The sequence below is a fragment of the Juglans microcarpa x Juglans regia genome, chromosome 8D (genome assembly GCF_004785595.1).
Source record: "Juglans microcarpa x Juglans regia isolate MS1-56 chromosome 8D, Jm3101_v1.0, whole genome shotgun sequence".
Classification (NCBI taxonomy): domain Eukaryota; kingdom Viridiplantae; phylum Streptophyta; class Magnoliopsida; order Fagales; family Juglandaceae; genus Juglans; species Juglans microcarpa x Juglans regia.
Genome location: NC_054608.1, coordinates 25,739,420 through 25,766,608, shown reverse-complemented (window position 1 = coordinate 25,766,608; position 27,189 = coordinate 25,739,420). Strand labels below are relative to the sequence as shown.

General features: G+C 36.5%; 1 protein-coding gene across 1 annotated transcript in view; it reads right to left on the bottom strand.

The window, feature by feature from the left end:
* Nucleotides 1–8,242: 8,242 nt before the first annotated feature.
* LOC121243664 (transcription initiation factor TFIID subunit 2) overlaps nucleotides 8,243–27,189 on the bottom strand; it is a 52,121-nt gene continuing 33,174 nt past the window's right edge. The window contains exons 15-25 of the mRNA XM_041141786.1: nucleotides 25,676–25,801; nucleotides 25,523–25,579; nucleotides 23,097–23,176; nucleotides 22,966–23,008; nucleotides 20,918–21,004; nucleotides 13,826–13,915; nucleotides 11,343–11,401; nucleotides 11,160–11,250; nucleotides 10,916–11,081; nucleotides 9,897–10,080; nucleotides 8,243–9,529 (exon numbers count right to left, since the gene is read on the bottom strand). Of these exons, the coding sequence (XP_040997720.1) occupies nucleotides 8,374–9,529; nucleotides 9,897–10,080; nucleotides 10,916–11,081; nucleotides 11,160–11,250; nucleotides 11,343–11,401; nucleotides 13,826–13,915; nucleotides 20,918–21,004; nucleotides 22,966–23,008; nucleotides 23,097–23,176; nucleotides 25,523–25,579; nucleotides 25,676–25,801 (2,139 nt within the window). The 3' untranslated portion in view covers nucleotides 8,243–8,373. The remainder of the gene's footprint in view (nucleotides 9,530–9,896; nucleotides 10,081–10,915; nucleotides 11,082–11,159; nucleotides 11,251–11,342; nucleotides 11,402–13,825; nucleotides 13,916–20,917; nucleotides 21,005–22,965; nucleotides 23,009–23,096; nucleotides 23,177–25,522; nucleotides 25,580–25,675; nucleotides 25,802–27,189) is intronic.

Genomic DNA, 27,189 nt, shown 5'->3' with positions numbered 1-27,189 from the left:
TCCCCTTTAGTAAGATGGAAGCCCTCCCAACGACGTGCCAGTTCTTCCTCTTCCATATTCATGCACCAAACTCAGACTATGCTGAGACCAAAGTCCTCGTTTTAGCCAAACAAGGAACAAAACCTTACTCTCTCAACAGAGAAGAGAAGGACTATTATGTAGCATTCATTGATCTAGATTAAAGGTACTTTTCCATCTTATTTTCTCCACATGCATTTAGCAAAAGAGATCGTAATAATTTTTTTATATTAATTAATAATGTAGGATATAATTTTAAGATATGTAAGTTTCAGATACTTTATTTGAAAAAAAAATATAATTCACTATTTAAAAAATAATTTTTTCACGTAAATTCTAGATTTACCTACTTTTTTTAAAAAAGAATATGTGAAATTTACGCACACTCTAATCGATCATTATCTAATGAACTCACACGTGCCAGTTTTAATATATATATATATATATATATATATATATATATATTATATGTAAGTGCCAGTTTTAGTATTTTAACTTCATTTTTCATTTTGCTAGTCATCCTGCTGCATTTAGTTGGTCATGATGCGGTTCATCAATGTAATTTTTTTTTATTCATTAATTTCTCTTTCCACTTTGTCTTCCTAATCTTAACACTTGCTAGATGAAATTGACTTTAATATTTTGCTAGATGCATAACTAGGAATGAAATTAATGATCTCCCATGCATCTAATATTTCTACTTTTTTTTTTTCTCATAATATAGTGGCACTTTTTTCATCTTTTGATTTTATTTTTAATTTTTTGCTTATAATTTTCTTTATTTTGTGTATAGGAAGAAATTATATTATATTGTATATGAGTATTTATTGCAAATTTATTGGTAGTTAGAAATAATATTTAAAAAAGAATATTTAAATGATATAGAGAAAAAAAATAAGATAATCACTATAAGAAAACCTGTATTTGTGACGGATTATTTGGGACAAAAACATACTACTTTTAGCAATAAATAATCATTTTCGCAAGAAACAGCTAGTTACAAATAAACAGTTTTCTTGTAGTAAATGTATGATATATTGTTATAAAAGTCATTAGTTAAAATGAAAAAAGTGAATTCTAGTGATGTATTACGAAGAAAATTCACAAATCATTTGGAGTGCCCTCTGAAAGAGAATGCAAAGTATACATTTATTAATGCTTGCATGCACTTCACATGCTATTGTACGTTTGCATGGTTAATTGTACACTTGGGTGTATTTTGGCATGCGTGGATAAGAGTATGGTTCACGCATATATGCGTGGCTATGGGGTGCTTTTGTAGCGCCTTGTTGGTGCAATTGGCACTTAGCACGAAGCATGAAAGTGATCCTAATTGTTAGTTTTTGGACGGTCCTTAAAATACATTTCATCTTTCACTTCTTCCTTTTCAATTTCCTGTTCCATTATTCTAATCTATTACTGATCATTAGGGTTCTTTATCAAAATTGTAAATCTTTTGGTATTGTGATTTGATTTCATGAAGTGCCTAATGCAATCAAACAACCATGGCTGTTTGATTCGAGCACCCTTTTCTTTATGATATGTACTATCTATATGAGCTTTAAATAATTAGTTAAAATTATTTGGGTAACTATTTCAAGCAAATGTGCATTCACTCCTCCATTTATAATAATAAGGTTGATCGCTTGGACTACGTCATGGCTTCCATCGTTATTGGGTTGATCTCCTACATGATCACCATCGGGTTGTCCGTTATGCGAAACTCTCGGTTGTACCATACCAAAATCTTACCACACAAATCCAAGCCTATCACTCTCCTGCCTGACCCTAATTTACTTACTATAGATCAAGCCTATAGTACTTAAATATTCAAGTCTATTGTGCTATAGATCGTATCCAATTACTCTAGTACTGATCCTAAGTGACATTATGGATTTATCCAGAGTCGTAAAGCTCTAATACCAAGTTGTGGCACCCCCGACCAAGGATGCTAGCCAATCAGCTATATCCCTCGCATTCATGAGAAAGATGCGTGTCCATATGCTAAGTACACGAGTCGTAGTAAATCACTGCTAAATTTGTAAGAGGATTAGTCAGAGACTAAAGTAATTGTACCATAGAAGTATAACAATACACTTTAATAGTAATAATAAGATCCAAATGTCACTATCACTTCGTCCCAAATATAGTTACACTCCTTCATAAGGTCATCGCTTACATCAAAATACAGCAACCCACAAATTACTCGTCCCCCAACTACAATGAACATCGTAATTTTCAAGGTCTACGACTCCAAAGAACGAACCCGTAGGTGGGACCACCAAAACGAGATTTCGAAGAAATCTCAGTAAGTTAAAACCCATGATAGTATTAAGAATGAAAGACAAGGTCAATGAATATGCATGCATCAATTCATATAAATAAGATTAGAGGACATTTTAAACATGGCAAGGAATCACCTTTTGAGCCTAAACACATGTATTTCCAAGCTTGGCGAGGAATCGTCCTCTAAGCAAAACATATACATCCATAAGTATCATCAAGTATAGGGAATCACTCCCTCATTCGATATATAGAATCTCTCTACCCGATCAACATGTGAATACATTCACCAAAAATCAATAGAAAATCACTCTGCTCATTAGACAAGGGGAATTTCTCTACTCGGTCAACACATGGAACACCTCCATTAAAACATCACCAAGGACACTCCACCTGGTCAACGTGGGGACTCTCTCTATCCGCAATATCAAGTGAAGTCAATACGGAAACACCTCAACCCGATCATCACGAGGAATCCCTCTACCCATATGAAACTCGTGGCAACGTGCCACTCAGGAATGGTACAAAGAGTTTTCAACCCGATTACATGAGTATAGAGCACATTGAAAACACTTCACGTTAAATCACATCACTAAAGTAGTCTGTAAATATAATGAGAAAAGTTTTCACTTTCATGAGAGAATGAGATATGAAGTGGAATATGCAAATCCTAATATACACATAAGCATTTACCCCACATTTCTAGTATGGTCGTAAGATTGAACCTACCTTGATAGTATTCTAAATACTAATGGCCACGCTGGAGTGATGATCTTTAGGTTGACAAAGACTCTGAGCTCTTGGATTCCTTGAAGCCTTTGAATAGAGAAGAAAAAATGCGTTGAAATCCTTTACGATCTCTAAAGTGGGATGTTGACTATCGTTTATTGCCTTTTATATGGCAAGACTGCCAGTTATAGAGTCCCCATGGAACTTGATGTTACCTTTGACTTTATTTTTAGTTGAATGAGAGACATTCGAATTCGGCCACCCATTTTTCCTCTGGACTTGAAGAATGGTACAGACCGAGTGACTGATGAGACAAGGTGTGCACGTCCCTACAACCTACCTTAGGTCCAATTTCGTAGTTGCCCTCCTTATGAGAGTCTCCCACGTGGTGTTTAGCCTTACTTATGAGATCAGATGATATGTCCTGCAGGTATGTATTCCTTCTTCCTAGGTGTGCTTTTGTTGTGCCGTCTGATGAAGCATGGGCCTTGGGTACAACATTTGCAGCCTCCTGAGCCCCTTTGTGTTATCTCGAAGTGCTCCCAGTTATGTATTGGGCTTGGCCTCACCCTTTGCTTGCCCTTTGTACGGTTAACACATCCTTTGTATGCTTGTGTTGGGCAAAACTTCCTCCGCCGCCCTATGTTGTAACGTATTTGCCAAGCTCTTTACCACGTGTTGCTCGCCCTACTTCTACCTTGGCCACAAGTTGCTTGCCCGGCTGCCTTTGTCACCCCATTTTGCCCACGTGAGGGGATTCCTTTTCCGGTTCGGCATAATCCACACATTTATGACTCAATGGGTTTCGTTTTTTAATGTTACTTCCAAAGAGCCCCTAATTGTAATCACGGTATTCCTCCGCCATAAGTGAGGTTCCATTAATAAATTTGGGATGCCGTCCCTTTTGCTAAAAAAAAACTCTGTTCGCGAGTTTGAATTAAGTCGAGTTGAGGCTTATGAGTTTGGCTCACTTAATATTCAAACCAGTATTAGTATTTACGAACATCTCACTTATTAAATATCGAGCATGTCACACCCTAAACCTAAAGGGTCAGGGAGTGAGGTCCTTTTACTTAAATCAAATTCCAACTATAATAGTATAGATTCCAACTAATATTAAAAACACCTTAACAACATGCAAATATCATTTATTCCAATAATATATTCCTAAAAAAAAACATAGTTGAACTCCGCCAATTTATAAAATTGAACCTCAATAAAAATCTCAACAATTGCATTATTATCTCTAAATATCGTTCAAAATAAATAACTAACTTCATAAATAAAATCCTCTAATAATTCTCATGTGCCATTTGACACTTATTCCAGTACGCTCAACTAATCCCACCTGTACTTCCAATCTCTGATCTTCAGCTGGAACCTCAAAGTCATTTGAAAAATATGAAGATAAACGGTTGAGTTATCAATAACTCGCCAAGTAGAGAACCTATATTAGTGTGTAAACATGAGCTAGTTACAAAATGTAAAAAAAAAAAACAAAGTCTCAAAAATAACAAAAGTCATATTTTAAAAACATTTAATATAGGTTGACAAAAAATATTAGGCCATAACTAAAACAACATCAAAAACTAAAACAGAGGCCATGTTTACCCCATGGCAAGGTTGTGCATATTTGTGGTGTGCCAGGATGTTGGTCGCTCGGGTGATACACCCCTCGCACAATGTGATAATAAATTGTGTGCTCACATGCTTAATATATGTGTACAGTTAATTCGTTGTGGAAAGTAAAAGGATGGTAATTTAAAACTAATTAACAGTACTAGAAATATTTAAACACAACACAACCCAAATTATGAATAACCCTCTTGTCCCTAGAATATAGGCAAAGAATATTACAATCATCCGATCTTTATAAAAAATTCAAAACACAACAAGTTAACAAGGTGGAGAAAAGTCCCAATCCTTTTGGCCGTCCGTTACCCCTCCAACAATGCATTACAGATTCCTGAGAACTGGAATACAAATCTTACAAAAAAAAAAAAAAAAACTCCAACAAAATCGTAGAAAGCATTAAAAATATCACATATCCAAACAAAAACCAAAGAAACCTACAAATAAAAAGAAATCTAACAAATCCAACAAAAAAATTAAAGAAACAAACAAACCTAAAAAAATACAAAATTAATTCAAAATAAATGCATAGATCCACTAGCCATGGGCGCGTTCATGGGTCTTACAGATATGTGCACAAATCTTCAGAGATCTGTGGGCAATTCTGTATGGCCAATGGTTGCGGCCTTGTGTTATTAAGCTCACATTCCCGTCACGGCATCATCCACAGTCGCAGGTGCCAACCACAAAATTTAGAACTCCTAGCTCATAGAGTTCTAACACAAGCTTTGACCCAAGACAACAGAGAAAAGTCTGTCGACTTAGAGGAGGAGGTGGAGGAGAAGAGAAAGGAAAGAGAAGCTAGGATGATGGTTACTGGGAGAAGAGGGAACCACGGTTGGGAACTGACAATGAGAGAAATGTGAGGCGAGGGAAAATTTCCCTTTTATACTTAGGGTTATGTTTGGGAAACAATGCCGATATTGTTTCTTTCATTACAAAGCTATTATATATTTATATATAATTATATACATATAATATATATATATATATATATATATATATATATTACAGATGTAGGCTGGATAGGGTATATCCCAGTGGGCCTAGGCCCAACCAAGGCCCCATCCCCGCATGTATTTAACATGCGGATGGATGCGCCGCAAGCCCGGATCTAACAGGCAGGGGCCCCGCTCTGGGCAAGCAAGGTTGGGCAGGGGGAGGGCGAACAAGTGACGGGGCCCCCGTTGCCCACCCCTAATTTGTAGCTCTAACAATGGTCTTGGTTGCCTATCCATTTGAGCTACAATTGCTTTATGTATGGTATGTGCTTTGAATGTACTTAAATATCAATATTTATACAATGGATAGATTATCGAATGAATTGATTTATTTACATCTCTACACACCGTTGACTATCAAGACTTGATTTGCAAAAGAAGTTTAAAAATAAATTATCTTGCAAATCAAATCTTTTCATGTAAGCAATGCATTACAGATTCCTAAGGACCGGAATACAAATCGTACAAAAAAGAAAAAGAAAAAGAAAAGCTCCAAAACAATCATAGAAAGCATTACAAATATCACATATCCAAACAAAAACCAAAAACCAAAGAAACCTACAGATAAAAATAAATCTAACAAATCCAACAAAAAAACCAAAGAAACAAACAAACCTAAAAAAATACAAAATTAATACAAAATAAATGCATAGATCCACTAGCCACGAGCGTGTTCATGGGTCTTATAGATATGTTTACAAATCTTTAGAGATCTCTAGGCAATTCTGTATGGCCCATGGTCGCGGCCGTGTGTTATTAAGCTTGCATACCCGTCACGACATCATCCACTCTAAGCTCATAGAGTTCTAATACAAGCCGTGACCCACGACAATGGAGAGAAGTCCTTTGTCGACTTAGAGGAAGAGGAGAAGAAGGGAAGATGAAGGAGAAGAGGAAGGAGAGAGAAGGTAGGCTAATGGCTACTAACAGGTGAGAAGAGGAGCATAGGAGAAAAGGGGACCGCAGTTGGGAAGAGACAAGGAGAGAAATGAGAGGTGAGAGAAAATTTCCCTTTTATACTTAGTATTATGTTTGGGAAACAACGTCGATATCATTTCTTTCATTACAATATAGTTCCAGAGTTTATTTTGGATAACCCTCGAATAAATTGGTAGGATAGTTTTCCTGATCCATCAGAGACGTTATCTATTCTCTATATTATCCATTACGTGTCCATAGGTTCAATCTCTGGGCTTGCAAATCAGACCTGATTCTTGGGACCTCGGACTTGGGCCCTCCAACACATGGGCTTATTCCTACGAGGTCCTAAGTATCCCTTCCAGTTGGTAAGCTCGTGGGCATTTTCAATGGTATTAAAATCTATGGATTTACCAAATATGAGGTAGGAATTGGTAACAAGATCAAGTTTTGACACAATGTATGGTGTGAAAATAAACCTCCCAATGGCCTTCATGGTCTTGTTCAATACTGGAAAAACATTGGAAAGAGGGTGCTCTAGCTAGTGAGGTTGATGGGCTTATGGAGGTTTGTCTATGGAAAAAAATTAGTAGATTTTTTATTTGTTATTCTTCTATAAGTAAATAAGAATTTTATTGAAGAAAACAACAGTCATAGATCATGTACATACTACGCATTCAAAAGAGACTTGAATACGATGATCAATAGTACAAGAAAGTCATGAACACTTATATCCATCTTAATCTATTGCAATGCGAGAAAAAAATAGTGTTGAAAAAGAAGTCAAGTTCATCCGCCATTATCCTCTCACAATCTTCAAAACTTCTGTTGTTCATTTCCCAGTAACTGCACCACAATAAGCATGACGCTTTATTATGTCTCCACTTATGAGTGGTCAAGCCAATACAATAGGGTTTTTTTTTTTTTTTTTTTTTTAATATCATTCAGTGGTTAATTGAAATGGGTATATTTCTGAGAGTGAATGTTTTCGTTAGTCCCAATAAGATGGTTTCTATCATACCTTTCTTCGTTCTTAGTTCAATATTCTGGTGTTGATTCTTAATTTATTCCTTATTTGTTCTCTTTCTTCTTTAAAATGGATTTGATTAAAATGATGGAAAAGGATATTTAGAGACTAAAGAGAGGACTTTTCATTATTCATAATAATATAATTATAATAAAAATATAAGTGTCGGTACCAGCTCATTAAAGTGTAGTAATTCCGCTAGCTTGTTTGTGCATGAGAGAAAAATATCTATTAATGTAAATTATACTTTTATTTTATTTTTTTTTATTTTAAATATTTTTTAGAAAGAAAAAAAAAATACACGACTTCACTAATAATAACTTTCTTAACCATTAAAAAAAATAAAAAATAAAGTACACAAAAGGTAACTTTAAGGAGACAAACTCATAAACCAAGTATCATCTTCCATCTATAATAGAATGGTGGTGTGGTTACAGCAAGATCGAGATCCTCTCAAGTTCTTGTCCAAATCTCACAGGAAAAGATCTGAAAATCTCCCAGAGTACTTTATAGATTTTCTATGTTTAATACAAACTTAAATACTTGAAAGAAAATTTACCAATTCTTTGAGAGCGCATAGTTCTCAACTAGTATAGTTAAAATTTCACATAAACTGATTAATTGGAAGAATAAATGACAAACAAAAATGCATCTAATACAATTATTATTGTGTCAATACAAAGCAGTCCCTCATATGAACGCTCTACTTCTACACACTGCCGGAAATGAAGAATCTATAAAGAGAAGAAGCATAAAATACAACATCTATGATTTGTTAAGCGTTCGGTTTTTTATTTTAATTCGAATTTTTGGAGCAGCAGAAGTGCCTTCCGATGCCTCAGGCTTGACATCAACCCTTTTTGTCATACTATCTGGTCCCCGGCGTTCGTTTGCAACCCTTTTGGTCACCGCATCAGATGCACTGGGTTCATTTGGATTCAGTTGCGCAGGAGCCAACTTCATTCTAGGTTCCCCTTTCTTAGTTGGCTCTACAGAAGACGAATTTGTCTCCTTGCTCGGTAGCTTTGCCATCTCCTTTTCTTTCTGCCTTTTCTCCTTCTTCAAACGCTTACGTTCCAAATACTCGGGGTCATCTCGGCGTTCTTTATGGTCTTCCCGCTTCCTTTTCTTCTCCTTGCCCTTCTTCTTTTCCTTCTTCTTCTCCTTTTCATGCAGAGAAGAATCTGTCAAGCCAAGTGAACCACCATCAAGACCACTTCTACCAACTGAAAGAGTTTGAAGAGACGCGAATTTTTGCGCATAAGCATCTATATTGTTATCTTGGATGAAGCTAGATGATAATGGAACATCAGCCTGAAGTTGTCCTGAGACTTTGCTTGAATCTGCAGTGCACAGGAGTTCTTTTCGAATTTCGTCACCATCACTTGCAGGTTTTGCACTACCAATGCTGGCAGTCATTCGAGAACCATGATCATGGCATGAGTTTACTTCCTCAAGATTTTGGTTGCTGATGCTTACAATCTCCGCAAAATTCCTTTGGGGTGCATCCACAGACACAGAACTACTTGCCCCATGATCAGTTTCGTGTTGCCCACCCTGAGATTTCTCGACAGTTTTGTTATCAGCATCCTCAGTTCTACTGGTGGCAGCAGATTGCTTGACCCTGATTTTAATAGATGGCATCTTACGTTCATGACCGCTGGAAACAGTGTCTGCCTCCTTAGAAGCATGAGGAATAGCCAAAACTTCTTGTGAAGGGTTCGGAATGTCAGGAGGTGTCTCCAGAGGATGCTGTGTGTTAGAAGGTGGTTCTGGATGGTTCGGGATATCAGAAGGTAAGTCTGGAAGTTTCATTTCAGGAACAAGCGATGAAATCATGTTCTTCTGTTCAATGGAAGTTTCTGCATCGCCCATAAGCAATGTTCTAGTTTCTCTGGGCACTCCGCATAGAGTTGGGGACCTGAAAAATAAGAGTTCACGTTCCGCCCAAAATTAATTTTATAAAAAAGAAAATGAAGAAAAAAGACAGTGCTATCCTCCATTAACATGCAGAAAGCGAACAGCTATTTCCAGCATACATAAGCCAAAGAGAACCAAAAGAATTGCAAGAACATTAGATAAAAAAGGACCAAGTAACTTAATATAATTTTTACGTAAAAACGCAAAAATACATGTGATTAATTCATGGAAACTTATTCCAACTAAACTACCCATTATTGAAAGTCAAAACAATTAGGGACCAGGAAAAAAAAAAAGCAAATTAGACAAAAGAAGAAAGAGAGAAGAAGTTCCCCCCTCCACCTTGAAGAAGGAAAGGGAATTCCTACCTTCCTGTAAGGATTTGTATAATGCAGAACAAGTGGTGCCGAAGAAAGACATTGTTGAACCCAATACGACCATCAAGTAGGAGAAGTAAAGACACAAGAACCTCGCTCTTTATGTTATCATTAGAATCAGATCCACCACTTATCTGACATAACCGCATTGCATGTACACCCAATTTCACCTGTCCTGCAATTGGGAAAGGGAAATACTTTAGCCATAAAAGGATTATAAAAAAGTATACCCACAAACTGACGTGGTTTGATAGGATATGTCACATTGTAAAGTTATTTTTATTGTAAAGTAGATCTAATAAATCCCATGAAACTATGTCAGTTTGTGGGTTTACTTTTGTGTAATCTCTGTCTGTTGTAGATCTCATTGGGAAATTATTAATAAGAAAAATAACGCCTCATCATATAAACCACTTCCCCCTCCCCCCAAACACCCAAAAATCTAATAATAAAAATCTAGGATCTATTGAAACAAGTATCGAGGGAAAAAATGATTCCTAGGATGTACCCAAGGAAAGGCCCAAGCCACACTTGGGCCTATGCTCCAAAAGAAATAGTCAAGATTGCAATTGAAGCCCCTTGGAATCATATATAAGACAAGGTTTTCTCATTCCTAAGCAAGGTTGGATTTCATTCACAACATTCTGATACTAAATTCGAGATATTACAATCCCCCCATTAAATTCTCAACATCCACATCGGGCCATTTCATCATATGTGGCATGGCTTAAGTCCCACATTTCTTGTTAGATTTGGCTTTGATATCATTTGTAACCACCCAAGGAAAGGCTTAAGCCATATTTTAGCCTATACTACAAAATGACAGGTCAAGGTTACAATTGAAAACTTTTGAAATCATAGAAAAGATGAGAATTTCTCCCTCCTAAACAATGCAGGATCCCATTCACTACCTTTTTATACTTAATCCAGGATATGACATAGGAAACCACCAAAACAAAAAAACACAAGCCTATGAAAACAATGTTTGCACCACAGAAATTAGTGCGTACCTCTGAAAGATGGCTCTTCCTCTAAATATTTGATAAACAATGACAATGCTGCATCAATGCCTTTACAGTGGAATTCTAGATCAAGAAGTGCCCTACTTGCTTCAATTCGAACTTGCCATATTGTCTTGAAATCCCGAAAAGGTCTTATAAGTTCTATGACACGATCCTGCAGCCATTCCGATAAAGTGAACTCGAGGGCCAAGAAATCTTAAAAGCAGTATGATGGGGACAAGAAAACACATACAAGAGGTATGAACTCTGAAAGCTTTAATGCAATCTGCGTCAGGGTCCGGATACAACTGACTGTTAAGATCCCATTGTGGCTAGGCATCAGCCTGGTACATGTCAATCCCAGATATATGAAATCAATTACAGGTAATTATGGATCATAGTCCACGATATCAGATATGCAAGGAGTTAAACGCACCTGTCAAACTGTAAAAGTCTGTCGATGCGCTTGAGAAGAGATGTTAAAAATAGAACACTCTGGAATAAATTAAAGGACGACCAGAAAGGTAAGTTCTCAAAACATATGGTAGCAGGAAAACAAAAATTGGAATCCTAGAGAAGTATTTACCATATATGTTCATACCAGAGACAACAGGAAAGAGAAAGGAGTAACATCAAATTCTTGTGAGTTGAGCAATAAATGCAGTGGCAGCTCTAACAAAAATTTCAGGCAAGCCAATAACAGACCAAAAGAAAACTATACCACCTTTGTATAGATTAGTAAGTCAAAACTCAGTAAACCTTAAAGAAAATGCAACAAATCCTTAAAAACACCAAACCATAAAAGACAGAAAATAAAACGATTTTCTCTAGAATCCAAGCCCAAAAGGTTGTTAGAAGCTGCTCAGACATTTAGTAGTTAGTGTGACATTGTAAGTATGAACCAAACATAAGACAGCTTCTTGGATCCTCATAAGCTGTATATTGACCAGGATGCACCCGTTCATTAGTGAGTCCTAATCACCCAGTATTACAAACACTTTGGGCATTCATATCTTATGCAACCGACAAGACAGCAAAGTGGAATGCTGAAGAGAAAAGGGACGTTCAAACTCTCACATGTATGATTGTCAGAGTGCAAGAATCAAAAACACTTTAAAAGTACTTTTGGATAAACTTATATTTCAGCGTGAATTAAAAGAAAAGTAACTGGTGATCTTTACAAAGATGATGAGTAAGCATGCAAAGATCTATTTTGTTAGTACAGATTCATCAAAGGTCATCCAGCAAAAACCTTTGCGATAGGGCCAATTCACAAAAGTGATCAGTTTGACAGCAAGTAGAAACATAACCTCATTTACTTGCCAGAGTCAATATGAGGATTGCCGTCAAACCCTTCATAATGGCAGATTCAGATTTTTCAAGAAATGCATTTGACTGCATAACTATAATACCATTCTTCAATCCATTTTCACACTCTAAAAGAAGAAAACCTAAAGCTGCTTTAAGGAGGCCTTCCAAGACAAAAAATTGAACCTCAGGATGCTCAAATTTGAATCACTAACAAGCTAGGTTTATAACTCCCCTATGCATTCTTTTATTTTTCATTTTTTTAAGTAAACATGCCTCTATGGACAATTAAAAATTATTTTTACAGAACTAATAATCTTTTGGAAGGTAAGAAATAAGCATGAATTTCAGTCCAGTATCAGTTTGATAGAATACTGCAGACAACTACCAACACTACCAAATACTAAAGAAACATTAACAGACAGTTGATCCACTTTAGCGCATCATTAGCAGAAAAGTTGGAAGTAATGAATAGGCGATGAGATACAAATCTCTCATAAGCACTATGTACAGTTCGTGCTGGTTGTTAAGAACTTTTTATTTGTCAAATAAAATTACTTACTTTAGTAATCAATAATCAATATAATTTAAAAAATGAGGATTCGAATTGGATACCATATACAAAAGTATGGTCTATTTCTGTATTCACAAAAAGTAAAAATAAAAATTATATTGAAATAAATAAGAAGATTTTGTTGATTCATTCCTAGATCAAATTAATACTAATAATATAATACAATGACTCATTAAAATAGTAAGTATTGTGTATCAGAATGAAATGTAAGATAATGGGTATGTTTATTTTGGGGTGAAAACCGACACCTTCGGCGCGGCTTTTGGGCAAAACCGACGCTGACCGACGAGAGGAAATATGAAGGAGCAACTAACCGTATCAACTCCAGTGGTTCTCTGGCGGTTCACAGTCGATTTCTTGGTTTGAGCTAGCGGTGATGGTGGTTTGAGAGAGAGAGAGAGGATGAGAGAAACTGAAAATCGATTGGGGAAGAAGAACGGAGGTTGAAGACGATATAATATCGAAATGACGCCGTTTGATTTAAAATAAACGGCGTCATTCCACTTTTTTTTTTTTTATATGTTAAGGCTAAAACGATGCCGTTTGGTTTAATACCAAACAACGTCGTTTTAGTTATGTTTAAAACACAACTACAGGTATAAACGATGCCGTTCCACTTAAACTTAAGTGGAACGGCGTCATTTCATATATAAGACTGAAACATAACATACCATCGGCCGGTTCAGCGGTTTGACAGTGGTTCAAACCGGGACAGAACCGATCAACTTCAGTTTAAGCAAATAACCACTGCACGCCGGCCGGTTCCTGACGCGGCCGGTCGGTTCGCATCAGTGGCGGCCGGTTTCTGTTCAGCCCTAGTTTATTTCTTTGTTTGGCGCGAGAGAGAGAGAGAGAGAGAGAGAGAGTAACAAAAGCCAACAGTGAAATAAAAGGGCAATTGAAAGAAAATAATAGGCAGATTGAAATGGGATACTACCTAGCAAAAAGTTACTGTGAAAGTTGAGCATTGTCCACTTACTAAAAGAATTACAGCATCTAAGAAAGGAGAACCAAGGAGAATAACAAGATTCACAAACCTGTTGCCCAAATTCAAGCTCACCGACCGACTGGACCAGTGCAGCAAGCCAGAACACATCGGAGTAAGTATTACCGTTGTTGTCGTTATACTGTCAGTAAGTGAACCAGAAAAAAAGGAAAGAAAGAAAGAAAGATTAAATCAGGTCAACCACCGTGCATAGTGAAGATTTAATGGGATGAAAATATGAAATTTTTTTCTATAAATGGGTGGAAATATGAAATTTAATGGGTGGAAATATGAGAAATTAATGCTGGCTTAGCACATTTCGGGGGGAAGAGGGATGTGAACTAGAACAATAAGTTAAAATGATACTCCAAAAATAATAATCATCTTCTAGCCAATCTCTTTGGTGATGTGGATACTTTAGAATGGGTTATATTTGAATCAAGAACCAAATTAGAGCTCTCTTGGTCCCAAAAGTTTTGCATGTTCAAGACCATGATGGTGCTACCCTGGTCGAACTTGAGTTTTCAACATGCAAATTTCTTCAGATACTGAAGATGCAAAAATAGTTACAAAGAATGAGGCAAATGATTACCAAGGAGACGACCAGCGTGATGATCAAACCGATGGTGGGTTATTGTATTATGTGGTTTATCACAAGTGATTCATGTGATTAAATTCACTACGATGTAACAAACAACTTTAGCAGAAGGTTTTATCTATGGCTAATTCAGCCTAATTGTTCTAATTGGAAAATGTAATGAATACATTGACACTTCATGAAAACCTTTTTGATAATTTTATTCCAAGTCCAAAAAGGTTTCAGCCATCACTGAGCAAAAACCCCACACGGAATCCGTTTCAAATATAGACAAACTAAGTAAACGGGTCGAATCGAATTCTCTTTTCCTTTATCAAGCTTAAGTGACTTTGCCCCACTCCTGTTATCATGTGGACTTTGATTCTTATTCCCTTCTCCAATTTAAAAAATGGGGCCAGTTTTGTTCAATTTGTTGTTAGCCGGGCCTTTGTTGCGCTCTGTGCTAACCTTGAGCCCCCCACCCTTGGGCCCCTTCTCAGCAGGCTGTGTGACAAACCCGCTCTTGCCCAAGTACACCTTTGTTGATAAAGAAGCAATAACCTCTTTCATTTCAATTTCTTTCTCATCTTTCTTAGTATAATGTATGCTCTATTTTTGCCAAGCCGACATTGGAATGACCAAACTCAGCTCCTGCTCCCTAAGAAATGCTTTTGTAAGCAGAAGATGAATCCTCAACGGCTACTTCACCACCTTACTTGTTCCCCTTACTGGCCCTATTAGAAATCTCTGTCACTGAGGCTGGACCAAATGCACACAAGGCCACCACTTACGATCACTTTATTAGCTGTGACAACAGTCAGATCACTCGGATCTTTCTGCTCAACTCCACTTTGCATCCCCCATGACCCGCTAGCTTGTTCAAGCTCTTCCCCAATGATCCATTACCATGAACCGAGTGATCTTTCTGCTCAACTCCACTTTGCATCCCCCATGACCCGCTAGCTTGTTCAAGCTCTTCCCCAATGATCCATTACCATGAACCGAGAAAACCAGAGCAGTGGCTTGGCATGGCTTAACAGTGAATTTCTCCCAACCCAGACCTTCAAAACCGTTCAGTATAACCATAAAACTTTGCTGGACGACTCCACCATACTTGGAAAATGCTAAATAACACCACGAGCGTTGGTGCTATGTTGGGCCAAGTATGCTCTGTTTCCATCACTGTGAGTTTTATGAACTCTGGATATCCCTCAGCCTGTAGCACCTCTTCCACCATTGGCAGTAGTCACCCAATAACAATACCACTCAGGGAGGCAAACCACACACCCCCTCAAATCTTCTCCTCAATATTCATTGTAGTAACTCCCTGATTCCATTTAAAGCTCAAAAAGGCTTCGATTCAACCCAAAAATCGCTCAACAGACCCATTGCTAACATGTTATCACTGATAAGACAAGAAACAGAGAGAAAAGAAGCTATTTCCAACAAGAATCACGGTTTTATGATTTTCATACAATTAAAAAAGAAAAAAAAAAGTTGTTGCTTAGCAGTCACCACCATGCAAAGTACTAAAAACACAGAATTTGGCATTGCTACATTCAGACGTAGCACGATTGCAGCAAAGGGATATTAACACCATTTTCTTTAGAGGTTTACCGAAATCAAATTGACTTACAAGAATGGAGTCTATCAACCACAATAAAAGGAAAAGAAACAAGAGTGTGTGTGGCTCCCTTTATTTTAAGATTGATAGAATATATGTTAAAGATGTATCTTAAAACAACTAAAGGGTACCTAATGCCATGTTATGAGATATTAATGTGTTATTAGCAAGGTCAATGATTCTTTTTGTTTCAAACATAACTGCATAAATTATTGCAAACTAAATATCTAAGGCGCACAGAAAAATAAAACAAAGTGAAAAAAAGGAGCAAAAACAAAAGGACTTCAAAGACCAGTAGGGAAGCTATACTTAGCATGAGAAATTCAACCAATCCAAACTAAGATATCAATGTCGTAAACAAGTTCAAGGTACGGAACCTCTGGAATGGTAATATCACTAGAAGGCTGCAGTTCAAATAACATACATTTAATCACATTTTCCCTTCATCAACTACCTCTCCACTTTTACTTTTTTTTAATCGGTAAACAGATATTTTATTGATGAAAATGATAGGCATAGCCCATGTACATGGGAAATACAAGAGCAACACCTAGGCATGATTAACAGTTGTTACAAGAAAATCGCGGATATTCAACCCATCAAATTCTACCACAATCCACCAACAAAGTAAAGTGTTAAAAAAGTCAAGCTCATTCATTGACCACTCGAGATCTTCGAGACTTCTATCATTCCTTTCCTTTCAAAGACGCCATCATAGGCAAATGGGGACCATTTTCCATATAGCTGCAAAATTTGTTGATTGCCAAGTAAACCACTCCAATTTGAAAGAAAATCAACCACCCTTTTTGGCATCAACCATGCTAAGCCCACTCTAGAGAGAAAAGCATTCCAACCTCACAATGAAGTAGTAGATGGTCAACGGTCACCCACTCTTCTTGCACATGCCACACCAAACCATCACGATGATCTAGCATTTTCTTAGATTGTCTATGGTGAGAATCTTCCCTAAGTAGTCCAAATAAAGAAAAAGATACTTTTAGGGGTACATTGGTCTTCCAAATACTCTTCCAGTGGAATAAAATCGCTACAAGATCTTGTCTACTCCCCCCCACCCCCACTCTGGTAAGAGTACAAAGATTGTAAAACTCAGTGAAGGTATGTACTTTTCCCAATCTTGTGTGGCTCTAATGAAGCTTACATTCATTGGAGAAAGCAATTGGATAGTTCTGCATCCATGCTATTACACAGATTTTGGGATAGGCAACATTGAGAACGTTGTTTCAACCCCAAAGATCATACAATAATTTAATCCTAGACCCATCGCCCACCTCAAGACTAGTATGTCTAGAGAAAGTCCCCAATCCTCTACCTATATGCTTTCATAGCCCCACCCCATGTGGTCCATTAACCTCATTCAAACACCATTTGCCCCAAGCTTCACCATATTAAGTGTCTATTACAGCCCCACACAAAGCTCTCCTTTCATGTTGGTATCGCCACAACCATTCCCCAACAAAGCCTTGTTAAAAACCAGCAGACTCCTGATTCCCAATCCTCTTCCTTGGATTGGGGTGCATACTGTGACCCAATTCAGAAGGTAAAATTTGAACACATTCCATCGCAGCCATAGGAAATCCTTTTGTAGCTCTATATGGTTGCTAGCACAAAGTGGGATCGAGAACAAGAAATATGCAGGCAGGCTGGAAAGAGTGCTTCCGATCAAAGTGACCCTTCCACCTTTGGACAAGTACATCCTCTTTCAAAAAGACAATCTGCACACCATTTTTTCGATTACCCCATCCAAAATAGACTTCGACTTGAATGAAGTGCCCCAAAGGGAGGCCGAGATATCTCATAGGCAATGAGAATATTTTGCACCCCTAAGATGTTAGCCAAAATCTCCACATTTGGGACATTTTCCCATCGGAAATAATTTAGACTTTACAAGGTACACTTTCAATCTGGGAACAACTTCAGAGCACAAATAAGTGCCCTCAATGTTCGGAAGTAGTCTTGGTTAGCCCCAGGAAAAACAAATGTGTCATTTGCAAATTAAAGATGAGAAATATTGAGAATGTCGATGCTTGTCTCCCTCATTGAAAATCCCAAAAGGAATCCACCATCTACAATACCTGAAATCATTTTGCTAAAGGCTTCTATTACAAAAACAAAAAGTAGTGGAGATAAACCATCACCTTGTTGCAAGCCTAGAGAGCTGTTGAAGAAGCTCATTGGTGTGTCATTCACCAATATAGAGAAACAGACGATATAGATACAATGCTTAAACCAACACGACGTCTCCCCGAAACATCATCTCTCAAGCATGTAAAATAGGAACTTCCAAATGACTCGATCATAGGCGTTCTCCATATCCAACTTACAGGGACCACAACTTTCCTGACTTTGCCTACCATCCAAGCGTTCATTAGCAATAAGCACCAAGTCAAGGATTTGCCTAGCTTTTACAAAAGTGTTTTGGGATTTCAAACAATTTTTTCATCAATGTACTCATTCTATTTGTCAACAATTTTGATATGAATTTGTACATCCAATTCAAAAGGCTAATGGAATGGTAATCTTTACGTCTACCACACCCACTTTTTTAGGGATAAGGACAATGAAGTTAGCATTGAGGCTTTTTCCAGACTTTTTGTTTGCATGGAACCTGTGAAACACCCTCATGATATAAACCTTTGACCACTAACCAGAAAGTTTGGAAGAAGGCCATGGGGAATCCATTGAGGCCTAGAGCCTTGTCGCTAGCGATGCATTTACCACTTTACATATCCCTGGCTCATCAAAAGGCCTCTCTAACCATCCCCTTCCTGCTGGTCTAGTGACTCAAATACAAGTCTGTCAAGCTTCGGTCTCCAAGTTTATTGTTCAAAGAGCAAGTAGTAGTTAGTATTGTACAATATGTTATAAGATCTAAGGCAGATTCGATGATAGTACACTATACACTATCATCATCTCAATGGTATTATTCCCCTTAAGCAAGTCAGCTACATGATGGAAAAACTTTGTGCACTTGTCCCCCTCCCTCAACCGTAATGCCCACGGTTTTTGCCTCCAAGAAATCTCCTCCACGAGTGTAACCCTTTCAAGATCCATAGTCACCTGAATTTTACATGCTCTCTCGACTTGATAGTACTCCCACCGCCTCCACACCCTCAAAACACTAAAGTTCCTCAGAGAGAGAGTTCTTTTGCCATTGCACATTATCAAATGCATGTCCATTCCAAGAATCTATCAACTCTCGACCATGCTGGACCATGTGAATGTGCCGCCTACAAGAGGGATATCCAAGCGATCTTGCTCTAAGATGAAATTAGAGAAATCCACCATAACTGAGTTGATGATAGAGCCTCCCAATCTTTCACTCAGAAACAGAGTGATGCTAAAGTCACCACCAATGCACCATGACATGCCCCACAGGCTACACAATCCTGCCAATTCATCCCCACAAGAACCTTACAGTATTATCTAGACTAGGTCCATAAACTACTGCGAAGGCCCACAAAAACCATCCACAACATTCTTAGATGTATAAGCCACTGTAAATTTGCCCACACAATCTTCCATTTTTTCAAACACCCTCATATCCCACATTGCCAATACTTCCTGGAGTCCCATCAGATTGTAACTAAGATCAACCCACTTGATGACAACCCCACAACTTCTAGTTGGGCTTAAAGAAATAAAGCCCAACTCCATCTTCTGCAAGCATACAATGACTGCTTTCCACTGCAGAGCTGATTTTCAGTTATAAGTAGTTCATTTTCATTTTCAACTTGAACCTTAGTTTAAAATTTCATTTTCAGCTACCCGCTCTGTAAAAGACCAATTTTGGCTATTACAGAAATGTGTCGAACAATGAAATGAATTTTCATGCACTATTGATAGGCTTAGTTTTAATATGCCTAAGGGTAATTTTGTGTTTTGATGCATATTTCCATTAAATCAAACAATAATTGGAGCTTAACTGATATTGAAAGTTTAAATTAGGGTCCAAGTTGCACAGATTTGAACCTACAACCAGTAAGTTAACAGTCGACCGCTCTACCACTGAGCTACTGAGAAACAACGGACTTAAGGAAGTCAACTCTCGTCCTTTGGGCCAACCTATGATTCAATGTTTATGGGTAAATTATGAAAGGGGGGGGGGGGGGGGGGGCATATGACAGGAAAAGTAAATAATCCAATAAGATATTACCACTTTCTTGTTCAAAAGCTCCAGGACTTCAAGAGGAAGTTTATACAATCTGGCCATAAAACCTAAGGGCTGGTTTGGTTACATAAAACCAAACTATCTCATCTCATCTCATCTTATATAATCATTACAATTTTCTCAAACTCCTACACAAAATATAATAAACAATTCAACTTTTTCAAATCCCAAAATAAAAATAATATTAAAAAATTATATATAACAATATTTTATTCAACTTTTAACAACACATCTCATCTCATCTTACCTAAACTGCGTAATCAAATGTGGCCTAAATGTTTTAAACTTGTAACATTTTTTATTATTATTATTTTTTTATGATGAGGGAACACCCCACGGCAAAGCCCTTAGGACTCACCCATAGAACCTAAACCCCCGGGGAGACTACCCCAGCAACCCACCACCATGGCCTCCCACTTGAATTGCAGTCTGATCCCAGGGGGAATTGAACCTGTAACATGGGGCACGCACACAAGTTCACCCTTACCATTTGGGCTACCCTCGGGTGGGTCTTGTAATTTCTATAAAGATGAAATAGAAAAATCGTGAATGGGAATGGGCTTCTCTTAGTATAGACTACTCCCACTGTTAAGCTTCCTTACCCTACTCATTCCATACTGAATTACTAGTTCTTTTAAATCTTCCATTACAGAAATGCAAACAAGAGGCAATCAGGAAAGATATTCTTTGTGGTTGTTCTGTCATGTGAATATTGCTGGCCATGTCATACAAGCAGTACCAAAAGAATAAGTACCTTCAAAAGTTGTAATATAAACTCAACAGCTTCTCTTGGACTTTTCTTGTCTGCAGCTCTGACCATAGCTACAGCATGTGGTATGGCCTGAGAAAACCAAAATTAACAAAGAAAAAAAGGATTTTCCTAGTTGCTATGAACTTGTAGAAATTTTGTTCTGTAATATGTGGCAAGAGAGTAATATCCTAAGTATTACTCATAAAAATTTAAAGTAATACCCTCTAAGTTTTTTAAACAACACATTTTTATTAAAAAGTGCCAAAGGTGCAATCCTAGTAGACAAGATGTACACAGGAGAGATAGCTATCTAGAAAAGAGAAAAATACACAAGAAAATCATGAAAGCAAGGCCCATTGAAGTCAATAGAAGATTTCCAAAGGAAGAGAGTATTGAAAAAGAAAGTTCGCTTGTTCAGCATTTGTTCACGATTCTCAAAGTTTCTATCACTCCTTTATCTGCAAATACACTAGTTTAAAAAAAATTAATAGAAAGGATGAAATGAATGTGTACAATCTAAACAGGGCATCTCTTTTATCTCTTCTCTGCAACAGTTGATGTCAGCCTAGAGAAATGAACGAGCATCTATTCTGTTCTACGCTCCTATATTTGATCATAGTTTCTAGGTCAAGCATCAGTTTGAGCTGGTCAAATTTAACTTCCAATTGGTTCATTCAAGTCTAACAAGCCATGAAAGCCGACAGGTGATAAATTGTGCTTTACAGTTTAAATTTTTCTTCAGTTACTGAAGTTGATCAAGGCTGTTTCCGCTCGCGGGGGGGGGGGGGGGGGGGGGGATTTCGCTCGCGGGTGGATGTTCAGTCCGAACTGAACATCCACAGGGACCAGACCAGTAGCTATCGGTCCAATATTTTGTTATTTTGTTTCATTTTTTTTTCAAATAAATTAATTAAAAAAATTACTTAAATTACTAAAATTAAAATTAAGTGAATTATTAATGTAAATTATGTAACTAATTCATTAAAAAAATATTTAACTATAATTATATTTATGATGTTGATAGTTACTACTCTTTAGTATGCATAATTATTAATAATGTCATACATTTTACATATGGTTAATGAATATCAAATAATGTCATTGCACATCAATTATTCATGCTTGCTTGCAATTTAGGTATTTAAAAAAAAATTACCTAATTACTTTAATTAAGAGAGTATGTATGAATGTATGATGTATTAGCTATTTACATATAATGACAAATTATCACATGATTTATTATTTATTATTAATTGATAGCATATATTATTTTATATGGTCAATTATAATAAATTAGATAAAAATTATATCATTAACTTATATAATTACTATATAAAAATAATATATTAAATTATTAAAAATATTTTTAAAATATATATATAGGGGTTTGGTCCGGTCCAAAATTTATAGATCCCGGGACCGGACCAAATTTCTTTGGTCCACCGAGACCGACCGGTCTCAACTTCCGGACCCAATTTTTCCGGTCCAGACCGAACTCCTTACAAATCTAACATCAACTCTTTTGAGCTACCCCTGGCAGCCCAGTCTACAAATTATATGATGATTTATCAGTTAACTGAGAGCTACAATAAAAGAGAATTAATTTGAAAGAATAATAGCCTTGGCTAAAAATGGATAAGATTAATGTCATGTAAATTCTTATCCAAAAATGTACAAATCTAATTTGGCAACTAATGCCAGAAATTTTGCTTTTAACAAAACTATAGACTTATGTTGGATAATGCCTTTAGTACATCACAAAAATTTGTTCAGACAATTTTATAGTAGTTGCAGTTGTATGGACCAAGGAACCGATTGCCCAAATAGCCAATTCTATAATGTATGAATAATGTTTTTCAAGGCCTTCTAATGTTAGATGCAGACAGAAAAAAAAGTGCTCAGAGATTGACAGATGATAAAAAGTCCTTGAAAACAAATAAAATGAGTAGTTCATTGCAATGCTAAAAAAATAAAAGCTTTAGCACAAAACTACACGAACCAATCACATGACATCGCATACAACTTTTACATATCCTACCTCAGTGCATTACCTCTAGAACAAAGTACTCAGGAAAATCGTGAAAGTCATTTGGCCTGATAAGATTAGCATAAAACAAACTATTTCAACTTCATATCATAACAATCAGCCCACAACAATAACCACATTTGTAAGTAATCATACTTGGGGAGTCCAATGTTTGCATCAAACCTCCTACTTTTATAAAATTTCATCAAATGAACTAAACCAGCCCAATCAGTTTCCTGCTTGTCAATGACAGAAAACACAAGTCAAAGTCAATATTTAATATTTGTGTCACTGAAGACATAAATTAGTAGCCAAAGTCTTTTATTTTGCCCCTAAAAAAATGTAGATAAAGGCATTGCCATTTGAATACACAAGCAATAGTACAAAGCGAAATAAGTAACAATAATTTCAAATTCAATTTGAAACTTGTTATTGCTCAATAAAACTTTGTTTTGCTAAATGGTTATTGCGTTTTGCCATGGAGATTGGTGGTAGAAACTAAATTTAGTAGTATGTTGGATGGATATAGTGCAAATATATAATAGAGGGCAGCCCTAAGTGAACTCTTTTAAGGCCCTATCAATCATAGTAGGTTTGGGAAGTGAAGCTAGATATGGCACAGTTAGTTTTATCAAGCCAAGTCAAATGCTCACTATGTTGGAAGCTAGTTAGCTACTGTGGTATGATGTGATCATTCATGGATAAAAGAGTTGTTCTCTTTGAAAGTACAACAATTAAACAAAGGAAACAAGATCCGATTTATTTGGGAAAACATGTCTGGGAAGAGACTAAGGCTGCGTTTGGATGTTGAGCTAAGCTGAAATGAGTTGAATTCTTTATGAATAGTAATGAGTTGAGATAGTGGAGTGAGTTTTGTGGGGCCCACCTAAGATGAGTTTATATGTGTTTGGATGTTAAGATGAATTTAGATTTGTTTATGGGAAGTTGAAAAATGTACGAGTCCCATCAATGATTGGGAAGTTGTCGTAATGCTTGAATAATTAATTTATTAAATCTTTTACTAATAAATAACATAAATCAAACATAAATTCCCTCAATGCATGTAAAAAATAATAACCCACTACTTTTTGTATGAAAATTTTTTTACTCAAAATTTATAAAAAATAAAATAAAATAATTATCAATAAAAAGACAACAATATCATGCCCACAATTTATTCCATTATTTGTGTACATATTCTTTAATTAGTACAAAAAAATTTTGTGCAGGAGAAAAAAAAAAAAAAAAAAAAAACTCACCCACGCTCGGGTGGTACGAGAGAGAGGTCCAACATATACGATAACCTGAGCCGAGCTCAGTTTCATGAGGACATTTTTATTTTTATGTTATGCCGGTCTGCTAGGGATAATGAGATTGGGGAAGGAGATGGTTTTTGACGGGAAAGAGAAATAGAGAGAGAGAACAACACAATGAAAGTTACAAACATATGTGCTACTTTTGTCAGTTGTGGGTCCCATGGGTTTGGTCGGTCTTAACTTGAGTGAGGTTCAGTGATGGCTTGGCTGTGTGTTTGGATGTTGAAGTAGGTTCAAAATTGAACTGCACTCAGATGCTTCCAACATCCAAATGGGGCCTTTAGCAAGAATGGAAAGAGAGAAATAGTTACTTTTTTATTGGTAAACAAGATTTTATTGATCATAAGAATAGGCATGAGCCCAAGTATACGGGATATATACAAGAGCAATACCTAAGTGCGCTAGTTTAGTGATACAAGGAATTCAGGAAAAGTCAAAGAGAGAAATAGTACTGAAAATTAATGTTTCCCCAAGGTTGCGAAGGGTGATGATATTGTGCAAGCTAGGAAATAACGTAAGTAGATATGATCACGGCTTTGTGGTTTGTAGATTCTCATTGATATATTTTCTTAAAATGTTTATAATTTTTCTAAATTACATTAATTGTTAGCTTTTTACAAACCCCTTATTCTGTATCTTAGATGATATTTCATGAATTGCAATTTTTATAAATATTTTATACTGCATGCTTTGCTAGATATAGTATAAAGGGAAATAATTTGTACAGTCCTAAGGTGTGAAAGTCTCGTCACTCCATTTGACAAAAGTGGGCAAATCTGGGACCCACATGAAAAATCTCATTTTTTAATAGGGGGTCCCACTATTTTTCAAATCGAGTGTGCAGGTTTGCACACCCTAGGACTCTATCCAGCATTACTTTAATATAAATACTTAATGTTACGAAAAATTATGAAGGAACGAATGAAAGAAATATGTCGTATGAATGCATAATATGATTTATATTTATAAGTAAATAATTTTGGTTCAACAAGGAAAATGGAACAAGCTTGAAAAACATTTTTTTTTTTTATAAGTAACAAGCTTGAAAAAACATTCTTCATTACAATAGAAAACAAAGCTATGTAAAAAAAGTATTTCAATATCAGAAATAACAGTTTGAAAATAATGTGGTCCAGTCAAGAACCATTTACAGAAGTTCATCCTACAAACAGTTTGGTGGATGTTTTACGAACAATTATTAATTAAAAAAACTATAAGGGCCCACCATGTAGGTGAATATTTGTAAATACTAAATAAATACATTACCTCAGATGCTGTCTTAGCTAATGCAAAAGCTGCCTCAATTCGAAGTCTCCAGAAGGCCTTGATACCAAAGAACAAAATTTCAGATAACCAGTCCCCATTAGACACATGGTTAAAAACTTGAAGACCAAATACACCTCACAGAGCAATCCAAACCTTGGAGTCGGTGAGGAAACTATTCAGAGCATTAACAACAGAAAATGAAAGCTGCGGCAATGCCTCTAGTGTTGCAATTGCTTGCGCCTGAGCAATAACATCTTTGTCCTTCTCTAACTGATTAATCTGATTAAGCATTCCAATGTTACAAAGAGAAACAAAATATAATTGAATAAAATATATCAAATAAGGTAATCCATGCATGGACATGCCTATACATTAGATATATATGTATATGTAGATAACCACCAAAACATTTGGTCACAACCCTTATTGAGGTTTCTAGACCACTCAAAAACAAAGCTGAAATTCCAAACTACGAATTTGTAGATCTAACTGGTATCCACATTTTGCTTCTGCATCCTGATGCAGAGCTGGAGGGCTGTCCTGAAGCATAGATTTTCAACCTAGAGCTTATAAACAAAAAAGAAAAAGAAAAAAAGTAAACAAATAAGTAATGCCACATACCAACTCCCATCTCACTTTCATCCTACTATGTAAAATATGGCATTTTTATCATCCTTGGATCATCCCTTATTCTTTTAAAGAAAAATCCCAAGGTTGATGGGCAATGCTACCTCATCACAGAGGGATGAAAGCAGGATGGGAGGGTGGTATGAAGAGTTTTCCTTCCAAGAACGGTAACCATAGTCCACTTTGGATGATTCAGCTTAAAGTTCCCTACACGTCTTTGCTCTTAGATTCCTATCATTCTTATGTACAGAAAGGATGATACCAAACAAATCGTGCATGTTTAAAAGCCACCTGCCTAGCATCACCATACTGAAAAAATTCTCTTACCCAAAACGTGGCAGTAGCTGCCACTACAGAGCAAGCAACATGCTTAAATAACAACGGATTCTCTCCGGGTTATTATAGTGCGAGGTGTTTATAATATTATCCACAACCCTACTACTTTCCAAGTGAATATAGACATCATGATATTTAAAAGAGAAATGATACTTGCAGTCGTGAGTGTGCAAGTGCCACGTAATCACTCCAAAAAAAAATGAATAAATCTGGGACCCACATGAAAAAAAGTTAATTTTTTAACAGTGCACCCCAGTTTTTTTCAAAGCGACTCCATGGCGCTTGTACACTCCACGACTGTATATAGTATTACTCCTTCACCCCTTTTCACAAATAAGACACATCGGTGAAGAGAGCTTTCCCTAACAACGTATTTCAAATATTAGAAGTACCTGCTTAATAACAACATATCAACTGCAGTGAGCCAAATAAACTTTAACTTCACACTTATTTTGTAACTTTAGATATATGAAAGACCCTTAGAGAAGATTTTTGAGTGGAACTGTTGGTAAGTAGTGGTAAACAACTACCACTTTTGTGGCACCCATCGAGCCCTCCTAATAATTCCTTTTTTTGTTAAGAGTAATCCTCCTAACAGAATTACTCATCAAAGGACAGGGTGTCTGTGAGAAATTGAGACTTTTTTTTCCTTATTTCTTTAAGTAAAAACTTGAAAAATACCATGGTTTCAAGAATATTTACGA